Below are 23,188 nucleotides of genomic sequence, written 5' to 3'. Positions count from 1 at the left end.
TCAAAAAAAATGACTCCAAAGATTAAAGGGTTAAAAGTTCTATATTTAAGTAGCATGCCACAATGAGGAAACCTTCAATGTGATTGGCCTCAATGTTACTGTATATATATTCACACTCTGCATGTCACAGGTTTGTTAGTCCTCATAAGAGATCTTAATACACGACTTCCATTGCAATAAAGAAAGGCTAGGAGCCCATAATTTTACATAACAAAGGTTTACACAAATGAGACAACTCACGCAATGCCCTTAAAATATGTGAGATTGGTGTAACAAGATGTGATTGCCTACTTATAGAACCAATGGACTTAAGTATCTAAAGGTTTGTCGCTCATGGAATTTCAATAATAGTATAAAAAATATAATGCAGAGTTTTCCATGTGTTGGCTTCAATATCACACATGCATGTGTTCAAACATTCTGTTACACCTCATCAACTTTCCCTAATAGTATAAGAAATATTCCATGTGTTGTCTTCAATATCACACCTGCATGTGTTCGAACATTCTGTTACACCTCATCAACTTTCCCTAATAGTATAAGAAATATGATGCAGAGTTTCCCATGTGTTGGCTTCAAGCTCACGTGCACATGCACAACCATTCTCTTACACATCTGTGTGACTATTTATGACTCAAATACGCTCATAATTCAAACATGTTGCAACTAAGAATATATTAAAATTCCTCCACATTTTTCATGAAATTAGGGGTGAATAAATTGTATTCGTATGTCGAATAAATGTGTTATGTCTAGAATAGACATCAATAGTTCTCGACTTTTCTATATCATAACGAAGGAGAAAGTTGCTTAACTTTCTATCGTCTATGGAGTTCCAGAGAGCCAAAAAAGATAAAGGAATCAGTCAAAAATGCCCTGTAGTCCTAAACAATGAATTTACGAGTAGAGAACATAATGGCTATCAGTACACATTGCCTGTAAATTGCTCTTCTTACCCATCTACTGTACAGAGGACACTTTGAGAGAGAGAGAGAGAGAGAGAGAGTGTGTGTGTGTGTGTGTGTGTGGGTGCGCGCGCGAGCGCATACACCTAGTCCAAATGTTTTTTGAGTGAGACACTAAATGCCCATGATCTTGTACAGATTATGGCTACAATTACGCTTCCTGATGGGAGCCTCCGTAGAAAACAGCCTAAGAAAGACCCAATTCTCCAATCTGCAGATCTCCAGAAAGTGAAAATGTATGAAATCTGGAAAGGTCAGTAAGGCAAACAAAGATTGTTTCAAATGTGATTTTGTCATTTCCATTGAGGAGTTGGCATTCACCCACTGTGAGATAAGTTACCTATTATACAAAATTGATTCAAATCCGGACAGTTCCCCTTGAAAATGCTAGCTCTTTGGTGTTCTCTAACAAAACCTGCAGCAACGCAATACAGAAACATCATTCACAAGCTACAGACCTATATAGATGCTTCAACAACCTCAGGTTTTGCTTCGCACAGGGTCCAATATCAAATTCCAGTGGCAAGCCCTGCAAAGATCAGCTAATTACATAATAGATACAACGGTTGAGTGAACAACCAAAGAACACACTCCAAGAAAAACAGGGCATGTCAATGCTTCACAAGAAAGCTATATGATCATCTGGAATCTATCACTTTTGTAGCTTTCCATGACGGCAGTTCAAAAAACTTCCTTCTTTGTAGTTTTCTGAATTCCATTATTGTCTGTCACCTTCATCTCCCACATCTTACCTATCCAGCTCTTCCTGCCCTATCCAACATACTGATTAAACTAGTTGAATTATCTGGTATGCTATTTCAACATACCTTAGATTCCTTAAGATTATGTTTCTGAGCCATGTCATTGATGGAGGAGGCGCATATGCACTCAAATGCCAAAAAAGTATCTAACAGAAAAGTGCAACCATTCATGTACAGAGTTAAACAAAGAACTGTGTGTGTGTGTGTGTGTGTGTGTGTGTGTGTGTGAATCGTCCATTTGCTAGACTTTCATACAGGGTCCACTCAAGTGTGTAGTAGTGGTTTCATGCGCAGAATTCCACTCTTTTTTTTTTCCCAAATAAAGTGTGGCTAATTATATTACTTCAGAAAAAACCTTGAATACAAAGAACTGCTCAAACTCAACAGACCAAGCTGGAGCTGGTGAGAGTAACAGATGCATCATATATACACGCCTCTCAAGGCGGTCTGGGGAGGATAGGGGCAAGAAGCCATGGAGGGGGGGTGTATCGCCATCTGGGGCTGCCTACCTGCATCACGAAGAACAGGTCCTGGCCGCCCCAAGTGCGCATGAAATGACCTCGGAGCTCCTGAAGAGCCCTGGACTTGCCCTGCACCTGATCCCATCGGCCTCGAAGGCAGTGGATGATGGAGGTCCAGAGCTCTGCTAAGGTCGCCTATACTCAAAGTCTCTCTCCGCCGAAAGCCACCTGACACTGCACCTTCCAGATATGCCAACCAGTAAGACTCCCTATGATTTCCCATACCTCAAAGCGGTCTGCTGTGGGCTCCAGTACCTGGCAGATGGGTAGAGACTCTAAACCCACCACTACGCACGACCCTGCCTCGATAATGAATATCGTATCCTGCATCCCGGCCTCATACAAAAGGTGACGGCCCTAGCTAACCGCCTACTAGCACAAAGCACCCCAAGAGATACATCCAAGGCTAGGTGCTATGCAGCGCAAGATGCGGCATACTCCTCTCCACACGAGCTATGCCGCCTCACTCCATAGACTGCTGTGTGCAACACTTACAAACTCCCTCCTGCAGCTGGGCAAGCCAGCTTCCCACCGCCAAACCTCCATGTGCCACTAGCCATAAAAAATGCGATACCCTCCTCAGCCTCCAGCTGTCCCATAGGCGGCGCTAGAAGGCCACCGTCAGAACAGCTCCGTGATGCTGTGCTCCGCTCAGTGCCTGCTATGTGACAACGCCCAATCCATGTCCTCCTGCATCAGTACGTGTCTGCCAATCCTGGCAGTATACTCCAGGAACCTCGGTGGCTTCTTGGCGACCGCTGTGGCCGGCCAAAGCCACTGTCCCGGATCCCACTCCAACTCATCAAGTGGCCTTCCTTCCCATATCCAGAGGCGCCACCCCCCGAGCTCCTGCCAAAAGACCAAAGGGTGTCCAACCGCCATGTCTTCCCCTGAAGACCAACCACCAGGATCTTCTTCCATGAAAGGACAGCTATCCCCTCGTCCTACTGCCCTCTGTCAAGAGCCAGACGCCCCCCCTCCCTCCTGCACTGTGAAAAAGGTCCCAGGTGGAGCGCCACCTACTCTTCCTGCCACCTATAAGGGGATGCCTGCTGGTGAGAACCTAGTGGCCCATAACTCCCCACACTCTATCGGCTCTCGAAACGGGAAAGCAAGCCACTCCTGAGGTATCATTGCGTCTATCTCCCTTCTCCTCCGCTCCATTCCTCGCTGGAAGCCTGATACTTGCTTCAGTACCTCCTCGTCGGCCATCCTGTACACCTCCCGCCATGTCTTGATGGTACGAGCCAGGCCAACCTCACAACCAGCCCACTGGATGTGGGGGCGCTCGCCAATCTGTGCTCCTTCCCAGTCCCTAACCTGGGGGTTCCAAATCACCGATTGACGGTCTATCTCCTCCTGGCAGCCTAGGAGGCTCTGGATTAGGGCCTTACAGAGGCCCTGCCACACGCGGAGCAAGCTGTGTAGGAAGGGTGATCTTTGGGGGGGGGGATCTGGGCCAACGTGAAGATCCATCTCAAGGACGGCCTCCACTCACCGCTAAGCCTCGGTCTACAATCCTGAAGACCCTTCTGCAATAGGACCTTCCAGGTGTGCCCTCCCGGTGTGAGGCCGCGGACAACTAGCTTGCCCAAGAGGACCATACTCTGATACTCTGGGTCGATGATCCCAAGCCCTCCCTCTGACCGATGTCGTATAATGGTAGCCCACGCCACCTTGGCCCTGGAATCCCTGGAGCCGTCTAACAAAGACCAAAGGAAATTCCACACTAGGTGGAGAAGCTGCATTACGCAAGAGGAGAAGCACCAACACGAGGCGATGTACCAGGCCGTCGCTAGGAGAACCTGGTTAACTACCAGGGCTCGGCCGACTAGTGAGAGGCGAATCGTGCTCCAGTAGATCAGCTTCCTCCGAATAGAATCGAGGACTAGAAGAAACTGCTCGGCGGGAGTGATGTCGAGTCCCACTTGGAATCCTAGGTACCAAACAGTCTGTCCTCTGCTCACCCATCTAGATCCCAAGTGGACGCCCCACTCCGTGCTAGAGTCCGGATCTATAAGGAAACCAACCAACTTTCGCTAGTTGATTTTTTCTCCCACTGCAGAACAGAACACCTCAAGAGCCAACCTCACTCTCTCCAGCATCAACTCGTCGTCCTCTATGTAGAGCATTGTATCATCTACATACTCTGAGTCTAACAACTCGGTCTCCTCTCTTACTCAAAGTCGGAGGCCACGTTAACCGCTCACACGTGACTTGAGGAAGTGAGACATCGCCTTTGCAAAGAGAAGCAACAGGTACAGGGCCAAGGGACAACCCTGTTGCACCGATCTCTCCAACCGAAACTCCCCTCGCCTCCCTCCTATGAAAACCCTGCCGGTGGCCGATCTGTAAAGTGCGGAGACCCCGGAAATCCAAGCCTAGAGAAAACCCAACCTCACCATGGTGCCCTCTAGAAAATCCTAGTCCACCTTGTCATAGGCTTTCTCAAAATCCAATAGTACGGCCAATCTTTGCCCACTGTATTGGGCCCAGTCTGTCGCCTCAAAGAAGGTAAATACATTGTCCAGGATGCTCCTATCATGGACAAAGCCTATCTATGCATCATGGATGATGTCTGGAAGCAAGGGGCGTAGTCGCCTACCAATCATCTTTCCTAGTGCCTTATAGGCCACTGACAATAAGGTGATCGGTCTCCACTGGGAAAGCTCCAACCAGTCTTCCCCTTTGGGGAGAAGACTGATAAGGCCTACCAATAGACTCCCTGGCATCAGTCCTGAAGTGAAAATCTCCTGAAAGGCCATCAGTGGGGGGGTCCTTCACCACTTCCCAGAAGGTAGTGAAGAAAGCCTTAGAGAGGCCATCCTCTCCCGGGCATTTCTGCCCGTCCTGTGTACGGAAAGCCTTCTCTAGTTCCCTCTCTGTGAAGGGGGCTAGGAGGGAGCGTCCCATCTCCTCTGTGACGAGGGACAGGATGTTATCTTAAACCTATTGTCTACATCGTTGTCCTCTAGCTGAGGCTGTCTCCTGCTGGAAGAGGCGACTATAGTAGTGGGTGGCAATCTCCATCACCTCGTCTGGGCTAGGACGGGTCCTCCCATATTGATCTCAGAGGCTGCATATCTGCTCTCCTGAGGTGCAAGGCTGGTGCACCTAAAAAAACTCCCTGCACATCGTATCCCCCTTCCACGCCTAGAAAGTTGCTGAGGTGCGGAAAGAGAACTCAGAGCGCCTGACCTCTGGGCCAGCAATGGCTGCTCGCGCACGCACCTCCTGTGCGTGGAGAGTGGGATCCTCTGGTGCCTCCTGTAATAATCTCTGCGTGGCTGCAAGGTTCCGCCAGAGTGCTCTCTCCTTCTCCCAGCTCTGCTGCCTGGCCTGTATGGCTGCCTCTTGGAAGATTCTACTCGATCAGCTAGGGCCTCTGCAAGCTCCTCTACAATCTGGCTCCTACCCCACTCTCTGGTCCAAATTTTTGCTCTATTTGTCTCGTCACATCCTCCCTCCTGTAGATCGAGTCAGAGATCCGACAAGATCGTGTATCTAGGGCAGATTCTGGAGGATCTAGTGTCAGGAGAACCCGGACAACGTGGTACCCGCCAACTCCCAATCTGGCCTCCCCGAGAGCCTCCCCACTCTTCCACAAAAAACATGTCCAACCGCTCCAGCAGGACTCCACCTAGCCGCCTGTATCCCCGAGAGAAGTCCAGCGACCTCTCCCTCCTATGGAAGGCAGGGTCTCTCCAGGCATTGCATGCTCCTGCTAGTAGAAACACCTCCCATGCCTCCTGCTCCTCCTCGGCCATGCCCTGGTAGTTTCTCCCTCTGCCCTGCTGGTCCTCCAAAGCCTCCAGGTTGTTGAAGTCTCCTCCAACAACCCAAGAGTCCACCTTTGAGAGTCCTTTCGCGATCTCCATCCAGAACTTGCTGCGTGTCCTAACCTCCGTAGGGGCATAGATATTAAGGACTCCAAGGCACGAGTCCCCAATATCCAATCTAATCCATAGCACCCTCCCTGCCACTATTGTCCCGTGGTCTCGAACACAAGCGGTAAGACTCGGCGGACCAGTAGAGGTGCACATGCCTCTACTCCTACCGTGGGCACCTATGGCGTGCTCCCAGTAAGCGTGCGAGCTACCTGGGAGTACCTTCCCTACCCGCTGGGCCTGGGTGGGGGTGAGCTTGTGCTCCTCTAGAAATAAAATGTCGATCCGTCCGACAAGGTTGCATCCATATCTTTGGGACTCCTGCAGCTGTCACTGCATCCGCAAAGGACGCAAGAAGGATAGTGCCGAAAAGCCGTCCAAAGTCTTCCACCAACTGGTGATACTCAATCGCCAGGCCGAGGAAAAGAAGGGTGACCGGGTGCCGAAGAAACCTGTTGTGGAGTGCAAACGCCTCCACAGTAAAGCCCTTGTACCAGGGGACCATGTGTATAACCCCCTTCGTGGACACATATGGTGAACTGGCAAGTAACTCGTGAGCTATGTTTGCCGAGCGGAGCCGGACCATGAAGATCCCTTGGCCCAATAGGACCACCTCCTCGATCTACGCTGTCCCGATGCACAACGTGGAGTGTAACCAGTCCCGAAGCTAGGCCCTAGCTGGGAAATGTCCTACTACCTAACCATAAATCGTTGTTTCCATTAGCTCCAGCTCCATAGCTCGGACGGCTAAGAGTTGTTCCTCAAAGAGGACTACGGGCAAGGTGTTTGACTAGGGGGCACTCGCTGAGTGCATCGGCGTCTGACTAAAGGTTTCCATTGCGTGTCCCTCCTGAGAGAACTACCGATCACGTCGCGGTGCTACCTGAGGGGGAGAGTTGCTGCAGATGGAGGGAGCAACTGGAGGGTAGGGGGATCAATGCCCCACGCGGGGGGGCGGGGGGGGAGGGGGGGAGGGGGGAGGGAGGGGGGAGAGGGGGGGGCAACACTGCTATGTTTGCTACGAATAGGTCCGAGGTTGTGGACGGGGGAAGCACGCCCGAGGGGGATCTGGAGAAAAGAATAGCCTTGGGGAGGAGAGGCACAGAATGTCGAGGCGGGATGGGCAAGGCGGAATGGGAGACCAAGCGGATTCGTCGGGTGTGGGCAGGCAGGCCAGGCAGCCAGGAGGGGGTCGTCGGGTATGGCCAATCGTATGGGCAACGGACAGAGCGAGAACGGGGCGACAAGGTGGAGCGAGGCACCAATAGGGCGGGGACGGGGTGACGGGTTACAAGCGGGGGCCGTAAGCGAAGAATGGGGAGGCACCAGCCAAGGTGGTGTCAAGAATCGCGTGGTGGGGGGACTTGCTTGAGCTGCTGCGCCAAACACATACTGTATACACAAGAGGAAGCTCACTCAAAAACACAAGAAGAGAGATGGAGACCAAAACGTTTTCTTGCTGATTTTTTCTTCTTCTTCCACACTCTATACAATGTACACAAAGTATAGATAAGATACAACATAAAGGAAAGTGACCTACTAAGTCAAACAGTGTATAACCAACTACACTAATCCACTGGCGCGATAGGTGTAACAAACTAAATATAATAAGTGATAAGTTAGTGGCCATGTGAGTATCATAATGACCACCAACGTGCTAAGTGTAGACGTGCGGACCCATCTAGCCAGGCGGTCCATCATCAATGTCCACACGTGTTGAGCTTGCCATCTCAACACTCCCTCTCAAGCTCAACTCTATCTCTGCAACTCCAAGTAAACTTCGAAACTTCCAAATCTTCTCTGCACCCAATGCCTTTGTGAAAATGTCAGCTATCGGATCCTGTGTGCTGATATATATCAAGTCAATCTCTTTTGCAAGTACCTTCTCTCTCACAAAATGGTAATGCACCTCAATGTGTTTTGTCCTAGCATGGAATACTGGATTCCTAACTAGCTGTATGCTGCTCATGTTGTCACAATGAATGACAACTGGACCATCTCCCTACACGTCCAAATCACCTAATAACTTATACAGCCATACCACCTCACATATTACCATAGCAGCATCTCTATACTCAACCTCTGTACTCGATAAAGCAACTGTAGGTTGCTTTTTGCTGCTCCATGTAACTGTTGCACTACCAAGGGAAAACATGAATCCGCTTGTAGATCTTCTGTTTGACATGCTACCAACCCAATCTGCATCTATGTATCCAAAGACATATATGTCATTACCTGCCTCATAAAAAAGTCCATGATGTAAAGTAAACTTCACATACCTCAATATACGTCTAACTGCATCCAAATGAGGCTTTCTAGGCATCTGCATAAACTGACTGACAAGACCAACAGCATAGCTCAAGTCTAGCCTTGTGATAGTCATGTAAATCAAACTCCCTACTATCCTCCTGAACATAGTAGGGTCTTCTATCTCATCTCCAACATCAACACTCAACTTCACATTTTGTTCCAATGGTACTGAAAGAGGCTTACATGCTGTCATACCATACTTAGATAACATATCCAAGCCATATTGCCTTTGGGACAACCATATACCATCATCACATCTGATCACCTCAATACTAAGAAAGTATCTCTGCTCACCCAAATCTTTCATCTCAAACTTCTTCTTCAAGAAGTTCTTAACTTCAGCAATCCCATTGTCACTGTCACCTGTAATAATCAAGTCATCCACATAGATGACTATGATGATCAATCCTACATCTCTCTTTCTCACATAAAGTGAGTGATCAGCATCAGAAATACAAAATCGAGTATTGACAAGATAGTCTCCAATCTTGTCAGACCATGCTCTAGATGCTTGCTTCAGCCCATAGAGCGCCTTCTTTAACCTGCACAAATATGTGGGATGCTCTAAATCCTCATAACCTGCTAGCTGCTTCATATACACTTCTTCTTGCAATTCACCATGCAAAAAGGCATTCTTAACATCCATTTGCTTCAAACTCCAACCTTTGGCTGCTGTCAAGGCAATCACACATCTAACAGTTGCCATCCTAGCAACTGGACTGAATGTCTCTTCATAATCTATGCCATAAGTTTGAGCATAGCCATTTGCAACCAGCCTAGCTTTATACCTGCTAATTGAACTATATGCATTATGCTGGACTTTGTAAACCCACTTACAGCCAATAGCTTTCTTACTCTTAGGTAAGGATACCAGATCCCAAGTCTTATTGGCTTCTAATGCAGCCATCTCCTCATCCATTGCTGCATCCCAATGAGCATGACCAACAGCATCCTCAAAATAAGTGGACTCAACATCCTCAACTAGTTTCACCATATAAGCATAATGGTGAGCTGCATAACCTTCAAAACCAAATCTTTTAACAGGGTATCTGACCCTGCTAGATCTGCGTACCACCGGATCACTCAATGGAGCCTTTACATTACTATGAGCTCTCTGTACACCTGGTGTCCTGACTGAAGGAATACCAAGCTCATCATCCAAACTCTCCAAACCACTGGAATCTCCGTCAAATCCCAAATGACTGTTAGATGAATCATTACCATCCAACACTTTCTTCTTTCGTTTGTTCTTCCCTGCAACACTTATAGATTCACCTGAAGATGTGGGGCTACTCCTTAGTCTCCCAGACCAAGGGCTCACTGTAGGTGTAGTACCAAATGATGTTTCTGGTCCACTAAGACTCCGTGATTCTTGTTTATCTTTCTACACAAAGCTGTCTTGATCATTATCATCATCCAAAACATCACCAATAGGTGTATACCAACTTCCCATCTCATCCAAGATAACATCCCTGCTCACTCTGAACTCACCTGTGACAGGGTTATAACAGCGATACCCTTTCTGCTCTAAAGAGTATCCAATAAAAACACATTTTTCTGCCTTTGAATCAAGCTTCTTTCGTAGCTCATCTGACACATGAACGTATGCAACACAGCCAAATACTTTCAAGTGCAATACATCAGGCTTCTTGCCAGTAAAGCATTCTTCAGAAGTCATCCCATAAACCGCAACTGTGGGAGTTCTATTCATAATATAGACAGCAGTATGCACAGTCTCAGACCAAAAATGTTTGAGCATATTCTTGTCAGCCATTAATACACGTGCAACTTTTGCAATATGCCTATTTTTTCTTTCTGCAACATCATTTTGCTGTGGGGTATACCTACAAGTAAATTGTCTCTTTATCCCACGAGTCCTCAAGAAGCCACTGAACTCATTAGAGAGGTACTCTCCCCCTTCATCTGATCTCATGCACTTTACTTTTAAGCATGTTTCTGTTTCAACAGCTGCCTTAAAAGATTTGAAGTGCTCAAACACATCACTTTTTTCCTTCATAAAGTATACCCATAACTTCCTTGAACAGTCATCAATAAATGTGACAAAGTATTTGTTGCCACCAAGAGATATATTTTGTATAGGCCCCCAAACAGTTGTATGCACTACATCAAGTATTTTCCTACTCACTTCTCTGTCATGTATGAAGGGTTGTCTTGCCTGCTTACCAAATTGATATGCTTCACAGACTTTATGCAATTCTGCAACTCTAAATGAAAGCAACCCTGTAACCAATCCTCTGGACTGCATTAATTTCAGTCTTTGCACATTTGCGTGCTCAATACGTTTATATCATATTTCCTTTAGCATACATAGCAGCATCCATTGCAAGAATTCCAACATCTAAAGTGAACATTCGGCCAACTCTACTTCCTTTTGCGATCAACCTGCACTTATCATTAAAGACTTCTACAAAACGACCTTTTGCATTGAATCGGACCTGCAACCCTTGCTCTACCATTTGACCAACAGATACTAGATTCTTTGTAATTGATGACACATGTAATACATCTGTCAGACTCTTTGTCTGGCCATCATACAAGGACAACGAAACCTTTCCAATGTGTGAAATTGGGTAGCATGAATCATCACCCGTCTGCACATAACCTGGATTTTGTAAATCCTGCATTTCTCCAAACCATTCAACATGACTGATCATATGATTAGATGCACCTGAATCGATGTACCATACATCATCATATGTCCCCTTTCCTGTAACTGCATTCATCATATGCTGCATAACAAACAGACGCTCATTTTTATCTTCATTCTGTCGTGAAGACGATGCATAGTTTCCTTGCTGCAATTTACCACTGCGAATATCATCCTTCTTTGCATAGCAATGGGCTACAATATGGCATGTTTTGCCAAAATAATAACAAACAATAGCAGAATTTTCAAAACCTCTATTCTGTCATCCACCTCTTCCTCTAGAGCTTCCCCTGCCTCTAAAGTTTTCTCTACCTCCAAAAACCTGCATTTAACCAAACTGTTGATTGAACCTGTTTTGTTGATTATCGCCAGTACGTCCCATACCACGGCCTCTCGAAGAGGATCTACCACGTCCCCTTTTTGAACTCGAGTAAAATGCTTGAACCTGTTCACTATTTCTTTTAGATGAATCACCCTGCATATAGATCTCTTCAGTAATCATGAGAAAAATCAGCTCATCAAAATCTGAAAATGACTTCCGTACATATACCGAAGTAACAAATGATTTCCATGCCTTCTCATTGTTAAGGCTACTCAGAGTAGATGAAACCAAATCATCATCATCTGGCATCGCATCAATTGTTGCTAAAGCATCTGCAATGCTCCTCATCTTCAACACATACTCATTGACAGACATTTTCTCTTTCTTCAAGGCATTCAACTCTTGCTTGAGTTGAATCTTTCGTGCCTTTGTATTTATTGAAAACATGCTCTCAAAAATTGTCCAAGCTGCATGTGAAGTTTTTGCATTCCTGATATATCCCAGCATAGTATTATCAATGACTGCAGATAGCCAATACATCACCTTTTTATCTTTCGTATTACACTCTTTCCATGCTTTTAATTCATCTGCAATCGAAGGAATATCCAGCTCTGGCTCCTTATCTTCACCTGAGACAAACTCATAAAGGCTCTTTTCAATTAGGAAGTTCGTCGCACGGAACTTCCATGAAGAGTAATTGTTCTTGTCGAGCTTCTCAATAATGGGATTTCCACTATTCTCTGCCATTATCACAAGCAAGGATACAGCACAGCAAGCTATCTTCTGCAATCTTTAACAACACGTGCACAGCACTACACCAAGCAACCTTTTTCACTGATTGCTCAATAGTACATGTAATCTGCAACCTGTTTTCAGATAAACCTTATGTTTGCTTCCTACAAATACCTCAAAAATTACAAATTCGCAATCTGTAACTTACGCACCCACTTTCGGTCAATACAACCGAAATCACAGTGTACCCTGAAATTGTTGTCCACAACCTTGCGGCTCTAAAACGGGACTTGAAACGGCCTTAAGCATCCAAAATAACTACGGGAGAGTCCTAAAGGACTGATCTGCAGAATATACAGTGATCTGCTCGCACACCAAATCTCACAGCAATCTGAGATATTTACTCGACCCTACTTTCGGTGCCTCCACAGACACTATCCAAGAGAGAGAGTAGAAGAATGGGAGAGCTTCTTATCCGTTGCTTGCTTGCTCGAACCTTACTTCTTCTCCTTCACTTCAGCCTTTGAAATCAACCTCTCTCAGTGATGCTGCTCTGATACCATGTAAAGAATCGCATGGTGGGGAAACTTGCTTGAGCTGCTGCGCCAAACACACACTATATACACAAGAGGAAGCTCACTCAAGAACACAAGAAGAGAGATGGAGACCAAAACGTTTTCTTGCTGATTTTTTCTTCTTCTTCCACACTCTATACAATGTACACAAAGTATAGATAAGATACAACATAAAGGAAAATGACCTACTTGTTGGAGCGCACGGGTAGCGGAAGCGTGAAGATTTGCAACAGAGGAAGTGAACAGGTGAGTGAGAGTGAGAGTAAGAGTGACGAATAGATTTGGGTGTACCAACAATGTGTTGGTACACAAAGAATAAAATGTATTTATACTTAGGGCCCGTAAGGGTGCATTCACATGTACAACATAACAATACACGTGTAAAATACACGAAGGTGAATAAAGAACCTTTACATCCCAACAACCTCCCACTTAAAGGTCCGGAGTGAACCTTTAACCAACTCCCACTAGTCATATGCAATGCTCATGCTGAGCCTTGCTTAGACTTTTAGTGAGAACATCTGCAGGGTTGTCCTGTGTTTTGATCTTAGTCAATGTGATTAGACCATCCTCCAGAATCTGTCTGATAAAGTGATATCGCACATCAATATGCTTTGTGCGTGAATGATACATGGCATTTTTAGCCAGATACACAGCACTCTGGCTATCACATCCCAACACTGGAGTACTCACAGATATGCCGAGATCCTCTGCGAGTCTGCTCAACCATATAGCTTCCTTAGAAGCTTCAGTAGCTGATATGTATTCAGCTTCAGTAGTACTCAGTGCGACAATGTTCTACAACCTAGAACACCAAGAGACGGCCCCTCCAGCAACTGTAAAGACATACCCGCTAGTGGACCTGCGAGTGTCTAAGTCACCTGCCATGTCTGCATCACAATAACCCTGCAAATTAAGTGCACCCTGCCCATAGCAAATACACTTTCTTTGTGTACCCTTCAGGTATCTAAGAATACTCTTGACAACCTCCCAATGTGGTTTGCCAGGATTTGACATAAATCCGCTGACAACTCCCACTGCATGAGCAATGTCTGGACGAGTAGCCACCATAGCATACATAAGAGAGCCACAAGCTGATGCATAAGGGACTCCCTTCATAGCATTGGCTTCCATGTCATCTTTTGGGTTATTGGCTTTACTAAGCTTAAGGTATGGAGGTAGGGTACTCCAAGAGGCTTAGCTTCAGCCATGTTAAATCTGTCCAGTACCTTTTCAATGTACTTTTCTTGAGATAAGAACAACAATTTCTGCGTTCTATCCCTACGAATCCTCATGTCCAATATATGCTCTGCATTCCCCAAATCTTTCATGAAAAAAGCTGATTTCAGCTGATCTTTGAGAGCATCCAAGCTAGTCTTTCTCTTCCCAGCTAACAACATATCATCCACATACAAAACAAGTATGATAGGGCTGCCATATGTATCCTTTTTCATATACAAACAATGGTCTGCATGGCTGCGCGTAAACCCATGAGAGAGCATAAAAGTGTCAAACTTTTTGTACCACTGCCGTGGTGCTTGTTTCAGCCCATATAAGCTGCGTTTTAGTTTACACACCAACTGCTCTTTTCCAGGAACTACAAAACCCTCGGGCTGTTTCATGTAGATATCCTCATCAATGTCACCATGCAGAAAAGTTGTTTTCACATCCATTTGGTACAGCTCTAAATCCAATACAGCAGTGAGAGCAAAAAGCACACGTAGTGTAGCCATCTTCACAACAGGTGAGAAGACCTCCTGGAAGTCAATCCCTTCCTTCTGTGCATAACCTTTGGCAACCAATCTTGCCTTGTACTTGGGTTTCCCATCAACTGTCTTTACTTTGTAAACCCATTTGTTTGGAAGAGGCTTTCTTCCTTTGGGCAACGACACAAGATCCCAAGTATCATTAGCATACAGAGATTTAATCTCTTCCTGCATAGCTAGCTCCCACTTATTGCTGAATTTGCATGACTTAGCCTCTTTATATGTCAGAGGCTCACCCTCATCAGTAAGCATCACATAATGCAAAGAGGGGTCATACCTATGTGGCTGCCTTCTTAGGCGTGTAGACCTGCGTACCCAATGATCTACATTCTCAGGAATCGGATCTACATCTGGAGGCATGTTATCTTCAGCATTTATTGGCTGCTGTCAGCCATTTTCAGCATGCTGTTCATGCTGTACAGCACCTTCATTTTCATTTCCAGCACCTGCATTTTCATAATCAGCAAGTCTGTCTTGCTGCCCATAACCTCCCTGTGCTTCTATTTGCTGTCCATCATCATCTGGCTCAAAGATAACCGGCTGATCATCAGTTTCAGCCTGTGGTACAGCACCATGAGGCTCATCATTTGAATTAATACGTGGCTGCAAATTCTGAAATTTGACCTTTTTCATGTCTTCATCAAAGGCTGAAGTACCTTTCAGTAACTTTGCCTCATTAAACACAACATTATGGCTGCGAACAATTTTCTTGGACTGAGGTAGCCACACTCTATAGCCAAATTCACCCTCATCACCATAGCCCATGAAAATGCCTTTGGTGGATTTCGGGTCAAGTTTATTCCTCAGCTCATTTCTAACATGCACAAAAGCATCACAGCCAAATATTCGTAAATGGTCATATGAGGCCGGTTTGCCAGACCAAACTTCCTCAAGAATACCATTATTTAGGGACCTGTTTGGAGAACGGTTGCAAATGTGAACCGCGGTTTTAAGTGCCTCTCCCCAAAATTCATGAGGGAGATTAGCAGTGAACAGCATGCACCGCACTCTCTCACATAGAGTCCTATTGTATCTTTCAGCCACACCATTTGAAGAAGGGCTGTAAGGGGCTGTAAGCTCCCTCTTGATCCCATGCAAGTCACAAAAGGACTTAAATTCATTAGACGTGAACTCACCCCCATTATCAGTTCTCAAGCATTTCAACTTTCTACCTGTCTGAGTGATCACGAATGCATGAAAAGTTTTAAAAACAGCAAACACTTCACTTTTCTTTTTCAACAAATAAACCCAAATCTTCCTGGAACAGTCATCAATAAAAGAGGCAAAGTATGCAGCACCACACAACGATTTCAGAGGCATGCTACATACATCAGAATGCACTAAGTCCAATACATTTGACTTACGGGAGACACCAGAGTAAAAGGAATTTTTCATTTGCTTTCCAAACTAACAGTCATTACAAAAATCAAGTTTAGAGCCTTTTCCATCAACCCTCTTCAAAGAGGTAAGAACATCAAGACCTTTCTGGTTCATATGGCCTAATCTCTTATGCCATAACTCCAAATGACAGCCAATTTCAGCAACTACAAGAAACTTGCCATTCAAGGCTTTACAGTGCAGACAATACAAAGTGCCCTTCTTGGTTCCTTTAGCAATCAGCATGAAACCCCTTTTTAATTTCCATAAACCACCACCAAACAGTGTGGTGTAACCATGCAAGTCAAGCTATCCAACAAATAGTAAACTCTTCTTGATGCCAGGCACATATTTGACATCTTTCAACACAAGTTCTTGCCCATTATCCAAAGACAAGTGTATGGTGCCAATCCCATCAATGCTGCAAGCATGATTATTTCCAAGGTAAACTTTGCCATAACAGCCTGCATCAAAAGTAGCAAAACACTCCAAGCATAGAGTCACATGGAAAGAGGCACCAGAGTCTACAATCCAAGTCTGAGTGACACAATCATCAACTGACAAAAGTGCATCAATCACATCAGCCTTGATGATCTGCATATCCTGCATGTGACATACAAGGGCATCATAACCCACTGCACATAATACATCAGCCTCTGCATCTGAGAGCTCCTCTATGACAACATTAGAGGCCACATTGGCCTTTTCCTTGCCTTTACCTGCCTCAGATGCATCTGTCTTTTCCTCTTTCTTCTTTTTGTCTCCTGCATTCTTCTTTCTCTCTTGTTCCTTCTTGTAATACCTGCAATCAGGCTTCTTGTGGCCCTTCCGACCACACTGATAGCATGTAACATCACTCTTTTCTTTTCCTTTGCTCTTGCTCCTGCTTCTCTGTCCAGCATTTGCATTTTTCTTTTCAGCCCTGCCTCTAACATTATAAGCTGAGTTGCTGCCTTCTCCACTAGACTTATGTCTAATTTCTTCATTCAAGATGGAACCCCTCACACCATCATATGTGAGATTGGGGTTATTGCTGAGAGAAACAACCAAAGTCTCCCAAGAGTCAAGCAATGTCATGATCAAAAAGATCGCCCTCAACTTATCATCAAAATCCAAACTTGCATCCTTGAGCTAATTTAAAATGCCAGTAAATGCACTCAAGTGCTCAGCTGCAGGCTTGGACTCATCCAGCCGCATATTCACCAACTTACGCATTAAATGCACCTGATTGACAGGTCTGGTGATCTCATAGGTAGTCTTCAACTTCTCCCATATTGCATGACCAGTGTCTAAACCCTTAATGTCTGTCAAAATGTCATCAGTGACACCCATCTTTATATAAGCCACAATCCTTTTATTGACTTTGGCCCAATCCGCCTCAGACATTTGTGCGGGTTTATCCATTTGCAAAGCATCCTCACAATCCTTTAAGAACAGTATGCCCTGCATACGATCTTTCCAAAGATCAAAGCCCTAACCATCAAATCGCTTGATTTCCATCAAACTTTTAATGTCAGAATTGGAAGAAGTTGCAGCCATTTTTTCACAAGTACAAGTGTAAAAGCACTGAACTGCAAGAGCACAAGCTAAATCAGCAAATACACTGTTGTTCTTGCATAACCAGCAATAATCCTCTGCTGTTTTGACATAAACCAGCCACTGCATAGGCAAATAATGCAGAAATTTATCAAATTCTGCACAAAATCCCACATTTCCAGGTCCAAATGTGCGCAAATGTCAGCCAAACTGACTCAGCTGAGCAAAATTGCATCAATACATGAAAAGCCCCAATTTTCCTTGGTCCAATGCCAAGAAATTTTACTCGGATGAGCAAAATTCCAACAAATTTTGAAAAATCCCCAAATTAATTGAGGTCAATGCGCACAATGTCTGCAATTTCTGACACAGATGTCACTGTCAAGCATAAACAGCATCAAATCTGGGAAAAGCCCCAAATTTTCAGGTTCAAATTTGACCAAATCTGAGAACTGTGCTTGCGCGCGCGAACTCCTGTCAGTGGCAAAGAGGTTGCTTGCAGTAAACCTTAGAAAAAATTTTAAAAATTTTCTAGAAGAAAAAACGTGTCGAACTGCAGCCGTTGACCTGCGCTGCCTGCGGCAGCCTTGCGTGAGCTGTCGCCTGCTCAAAAACGTGATGAAAACAGCATCGTGTGACCTGTCCAGCCTGCGCCTGATGCTCGTGACCTGTTCAGCCTACGCCTCATGCTCGCGACCTGTTCGTGACCTGTTCAACTGCTGCCTCATCAAAAAACGACCTGTCCTGGCTACTCGTGACCTGTTTGACTGCGGCCTGATCAAAAAACGACCTGTCCCTGCCTGCCAGGTCAAAAAATGACCTGTCGCCTGTCTATCAGGCTGTCGCTTGCACAAAACGTGACCTGCAACACTGTCGCCTGACTGTCCAGCACATACACGTGCCTGGAAACAGTGACGACCTGACCTGTATGAGTGACGACTTATTGATTTCTCGCGAGCGAAGAGCTGGTGTTGTCTCACATGGACTTCGAGGAGCGCGAGCACCTTAACCTCAGCTCTGATACCAGTTGTTGGAGCGCGCGGGTAGCGGAAGCGTGAAGATTTGCAGCAGAGGAAGTGAACAGGTGAGTGAGAGTAAGAGTAAGAGTGACGAACACATTTGGGTGTACCAACAATGTGTTGGTACACAGAATAAAATGTATTTATACTTAGGGCCCGTAAGGGTGCATTCACATGTACAACATAACAATACACGTGTAAAATACACGGAGGTGAATAAAGGACCTTTACATCCCAACACTACTAAGTCAAACAGTGCATAATCGACTACACTAATCGACTGGCGCTATGTCTTTGCCAGCTGTAGGTAGGTGTAACAAACTAAATACAATAAGTGATAAGTTAGTGGCCATGTGAGTATCATAATGACCACCAGCATGCTAATTGTAGACATACGGACTCATCTAGCTAGGCGGTCCATCATCGATGTCTGCACGTGTTGAGCTTGCCATCTCAACAGGCGGCGAGCAGAGCAAACGCGGGTGTGAGGGAGTAGTCGGGGGGCGGGGGTAGCACGCGACACGACGGCGAGCTAGTGTCTAGATTGTCACCTTCCAGAATTCCAATCATGCTATTCCATGCTGTGATTTAACATCACAAATGTGTCCAGCCACCAGTTTTCTGGGGAAGAACCAAGTCTAGTTAAACATGGAAATCTGGATCAAGCTATGAGACTCAACTTTTACTTCTGTTCAACAAATCCCGAGCCTATCTGACTGTTGCTCCCACCTATCTACTTCATATACATGCCTTTGTTTTCGATGTCATGCTTGATGCTGGCTTAATCCAGTAGCTGCTTGGGTAAACTTTGCAGTCTTGACTCACAATAGTATAATTCAACTTCACAAAGCAGTTTTAGAAACCCCATGTCGACAAAACTAAGCTTGGTAACTCTCAACATGTAAGGAAAATAAATGGTTTCAATTGTGCATGAGATCGTAGCACTTTCTCTCAATTTGAGTTTAATGGGGAGAGTAGGAGACTTGGAGACAAAGACTATTGAGTTTTATGGGTATCAAAACAATGATGGAGATAGTGATGCCTCGAGGGATTACCTCCCAAATGGAGGATAGACTCAGGCACCTCTCAGACTGAAAGAAGTCTCTTCTCTAGGGGAGACATCCTTTAAACTGTGATAGACATTGGCAGAGGGAGTATTTAAATTTATTGTCAAGGAGGGTGGGCTTATGAGAGAGGATTTGGATTGGACAGCATTCATAGGCTGCTCCCGGTAGAGGATCAAATTAGTGGCCCATTGGAATAGGAAATGGTACATTGACCCAGACCCAACCACTTGCATGATGGAGGGATGAAGACACTGGCCTTACTTGAGGAGGCCCTTACAAAAATTACAATGGAATATAGGAGAGTGGGTTTGGCGAGACCCATTCCTTGATAGAGCTTGCAACATGACCTTCTCTCACTAAATCACCAAGTTTGGGTGGACACAAGTGAGCAGGACCAGAGTGAATCCAGCTGCCACTCAACATTGGTATTGGCACTATATTCATGCACCTCTCTTGAGCAACTTTTGGAGGAGATTGAATAATAGCTTCAAACCCAAGATCCCATTCTTCCTTTGATTAGTAGCACTGAAAGCTTGGCAATTGATACTTGGCTTGCATGTGGCAAGTTTAACAACATGTACAAGATATGAGTTTGAGGATTCCAAGTCATTGCCTATGGCACTTCCCTAAGGCCCAAGAAGTGAGGAGACCAGCCCTCGAGATGGTTTTCCATGGTATAGTTAGCTTTGTTCCTAGACAAAGGCCCAGCATGTGCATACAAGGACCTTCAAGGGAATCACTCTGTCGTTGTTGGCTAGCACTTGAGCAAGATCCCCACCCTAGACAAAGTGGACTGAGGAGCATAGATGGGACCTCATGGCTGGCATTATTGCTTGGTTCAATTGGACTGGGAGGTGCAACCACATCCTTAATTTAGCATATGTCTACTACAAAGACTCTCAGTGTGAAGGGAAAACTTGATAAGGCACCACAGCTTCCCAAGAGTAGATGCCTCAGCCATTGTGAGTTGGTTAAGTGTCACTTGTGTATCTCGCACAATAGCCACAGGATATTCTTCAGTAGAGCATCAGCTCTAAAGCCATGTGAAGCACAAAATGTACAAACATGACTAGAACACAATCACTCAAACATCAATGCAAAAATGTAAAGTAGGGGAGAAGATACTCTGATGAAACTGAATGAATGCTGAAAGTAAAAGAATGTTTGTACATAAAGCTCAAAGGCAGAGCTATTCAACAGCCGATAGCTCCCATGGAAGCAGGCTGAGCGAGGTCAAAGTGTGATGCCAATCAGGGACAAGCCCCAAGTGTTGGAACCACTGGTCTAAGCTGGGAGATAATGAAGAAGCGGGCAAGCAGCTAAAAATGCAGCATATAGAAGAATATTGGAGCAAAGTGTGACATCCAGGAGCTGTGCAGCAACAAGGCAGCTGATCAAACTAAAAACGCAGCTGTCCACGAAGGTTGGGTGAACAATGCAGTAGTTGGGAACTGTTAATAAGACATGTGTCATGTACAATCATCTACTGCCTATGAGCATCAATGTGAATCAAACAAAGACATTAGGAGCTCTAATTTTGTGTGTATCCGTCATTTTATGTTTTAGACAATTTGGTTGGAGAGTACTTCAGTGCATTTCGTTTCTCACACTGACCTTTTTTCTCACAGTTTTGGCCAGGCCAGTTGTATACCAATTCTGGCTTCAATCAGCCTGTATAAAGGCAGCCTGCCACATCACTCTATTCAGTCTTCATTCAGCCAGGCCTCCTTATTCTTCTCTCATCCCCTTGCTTCCATCTGGCGCCCACACTGAGGCTCAATGCTGCATGTGGGGGCTGACTATCGCAGCCTTGCATTATTCAATCATCAATTATTCTGTTCCTTCTCTCTCCTATGTTTCATTCAATCTCCTCCCCTATTCGCTCTACGTTCATTATCCTTTTTGTTGCACATCTCACATGGTAATTTGCCTTGCTGGAAGCTGGAGACAATGAAGAGTTGTTGTCAGCACTGCAACCAGCTGGGTGACATTTTCATGTGCTGAAGACCTTGCTTTTTCACTTGCTGTGATCAGGGCAGCATGTTTCCAGCTGCTTCCTTGCTACATTTTTCAGGGACAGCCCTTGTGAGCTTGCATTTTTTATGCAAGCACCCTCTCATGATTCTGACTGGGCAGTAGCCACCAACATCAAATACTCGCTGGGTGGCCTAGTTCAGGTGCTGACATCATCCTACATGGGCAGACAGTTTGTCCTTTCTGCAAGGAGACACCTCTCCAGGTTCAACCTCTCCTGCCTCAGATACTCCCATTTACAACTGATACACATCAAGTTTTGCCACACAACAAACCCATGGGCCCCGAACAAGCAGAGAGCATCCACTTTCCAATTGTCTTCACCTAGAGTAACAATCTATTCTTGTGTGCTTTGATGCCTCTTTGTTGAAGATTCCCCAAGGATAAAAAGACCACATCAACAAGATAGAGGAGATTCAAGATGAGCTTGTATCCCTCAATAAGATGGTTTCTTTGGAGAACCTTGTTGTGACACTCGTCTCACGTCTCTCATCACCAAAGCATGATGTGTTCAATGTTCTACACCCATAGTTGTCCATGTTGGAAAATGACAACCAACTATGGAGGAGAGAAAAGAGAGACAATGAGAGTGCTGAAGCAAAAGAGTAGAGTGTACTTGCTGAACTGCAAGAATGAGAATGAAAGGTACAAGATAGGTCTAAGATAGACCTAGCTCTAACTCAACTAGAGTTAACTAACTCTAACTGTCATGAGGACATGTATTTTTGAAACCTCACTTAACATGTGGATTAATTTTAAATCACATGTTGGCCAAGTATGCATCAATTTTAGAGTACCATGCATGAGGAGCCTTTTCATGTTCCATTTTTGGAGAAGCCTACTTGAGATACCAAGTCATTGAAAGCATACTTAGAGCTTACTATTCCAAAGAACCCAAGAGCTTGATACAGCATCTATCCTTGGTAGCATTTGCCTACAATGCATCCTATCATCAAAATATCCAGATGACTCCATTCCAAGCATTGTTTGGAAAAAAAAATTTACACTGCTCAACTTCTTTGATTCCACCCTAAGGGTAGAAGTTGTTTTACACTGCTCAACTTCTCTGATTCCACCCTAAGAGTAGAAGCTTCCAAGAAGATGTTAGAATAAATGGATGAGTCAATCAAGGCTATCAGGCAAGATATTCGCGCTACCAAGGATCCGCAGAAGGCATATGTTGATCTAGGAAGATAAGAATGGATCTCAAGGAAGGAGACATGGTTTTTGTCTGTGTCTGCCCAAAGAAGAGTTCCTTGTCTTTGGGAAATTCAAGAAGCTAAGTCTAAGATAATGTGGACCCTACAAGTTTCTCAAGAGGCACATGTTGATCTAGGAAGATAAGAATGGATCTTCAAGGAAGGAGACATGGTTTTTGTCCGTATCTGCCCAAAGAAGAGTTCCTTGTTTTTGGGAAATTCAAGAAGCTAAGTCCAAGATAATGTGGACCCTACAAGTTTCTCAAGTGTCTAAGACCATGCTTACAAGCTATAACTTCCCGAACACTTGAAAGTTCAAAATGAATTTCATATTAGCATACTAAAGACTTATGTAGCAAACCCTAATCATACCCTTGATGATCAATAAGTTAAAATGTAAAGCCAAAGCGTCCTTGAGCTCCAACTTGATAGGATACTTGAGCTCCAAC

General features: G+C 45.0%; 1 protein-coding gene across 8 annotated transcripts in view; it reads right to left on the bottom strand.

The window, feature by feature from the left end:
* Positions 1–279: 279 nt before the first annotated feature.
* The window catches only part of RRP41 (3'-5'-exoribonuclease family protein), a 99,014-nt gene continuing 76,105 nt past the window's right edge, over positions 280–23,188 (bottom strand). For 2 of the 8 annotated variants that reach the window (XM_087668683.1, XM_087668686.1), the window contains exons 11-13: positions 1,464–1,494; positions 1,306–1,380; positions 666–1,210 (exon numbers count right to left, since the gene is read on the bottom strand). In XM_087668683.1, the coding sequence (XP_087524809.1) occupies positions 1,080–1,210; positions 1,306–1,380; positions 1,464–1,494 (237 nt within the window). In that variant the 3' untranslated portion in view covers positions 666–1,079. Of the gene's footprint in view, positions 489–665; positions 1,211–1,305; positions 1,381–1,463; positions 1,495–23,188 lie in introns of those variants that run through there. The other 6 variants (XM_087668685.1, XM_087668684.1, XM_087668687.1 and 3 more) reach the window with 6 other exon arrangements.

The sequence above is a fragment of the Lygodium microphyllum genome, chromosome 27, assembly GCF_053477565.2.
Source record: "Lygodium microphyllum isolate KBCC chromosome 27, Lygodium_microphyllum_v1.1.10, whole genome shotgun sequence".
Taxonomy (NCBI): Eukaryota; Viridiplantae; Streptophyta; class Polypodiopsida; order Schizaeales; family Lygodiaceae; genus Lygodium; species Lygodium microphyllum.
Note: the sequence above shows the minus strand (reverse complement) of the source record. Positions and strands in the feature narration are given on the sequence as shown.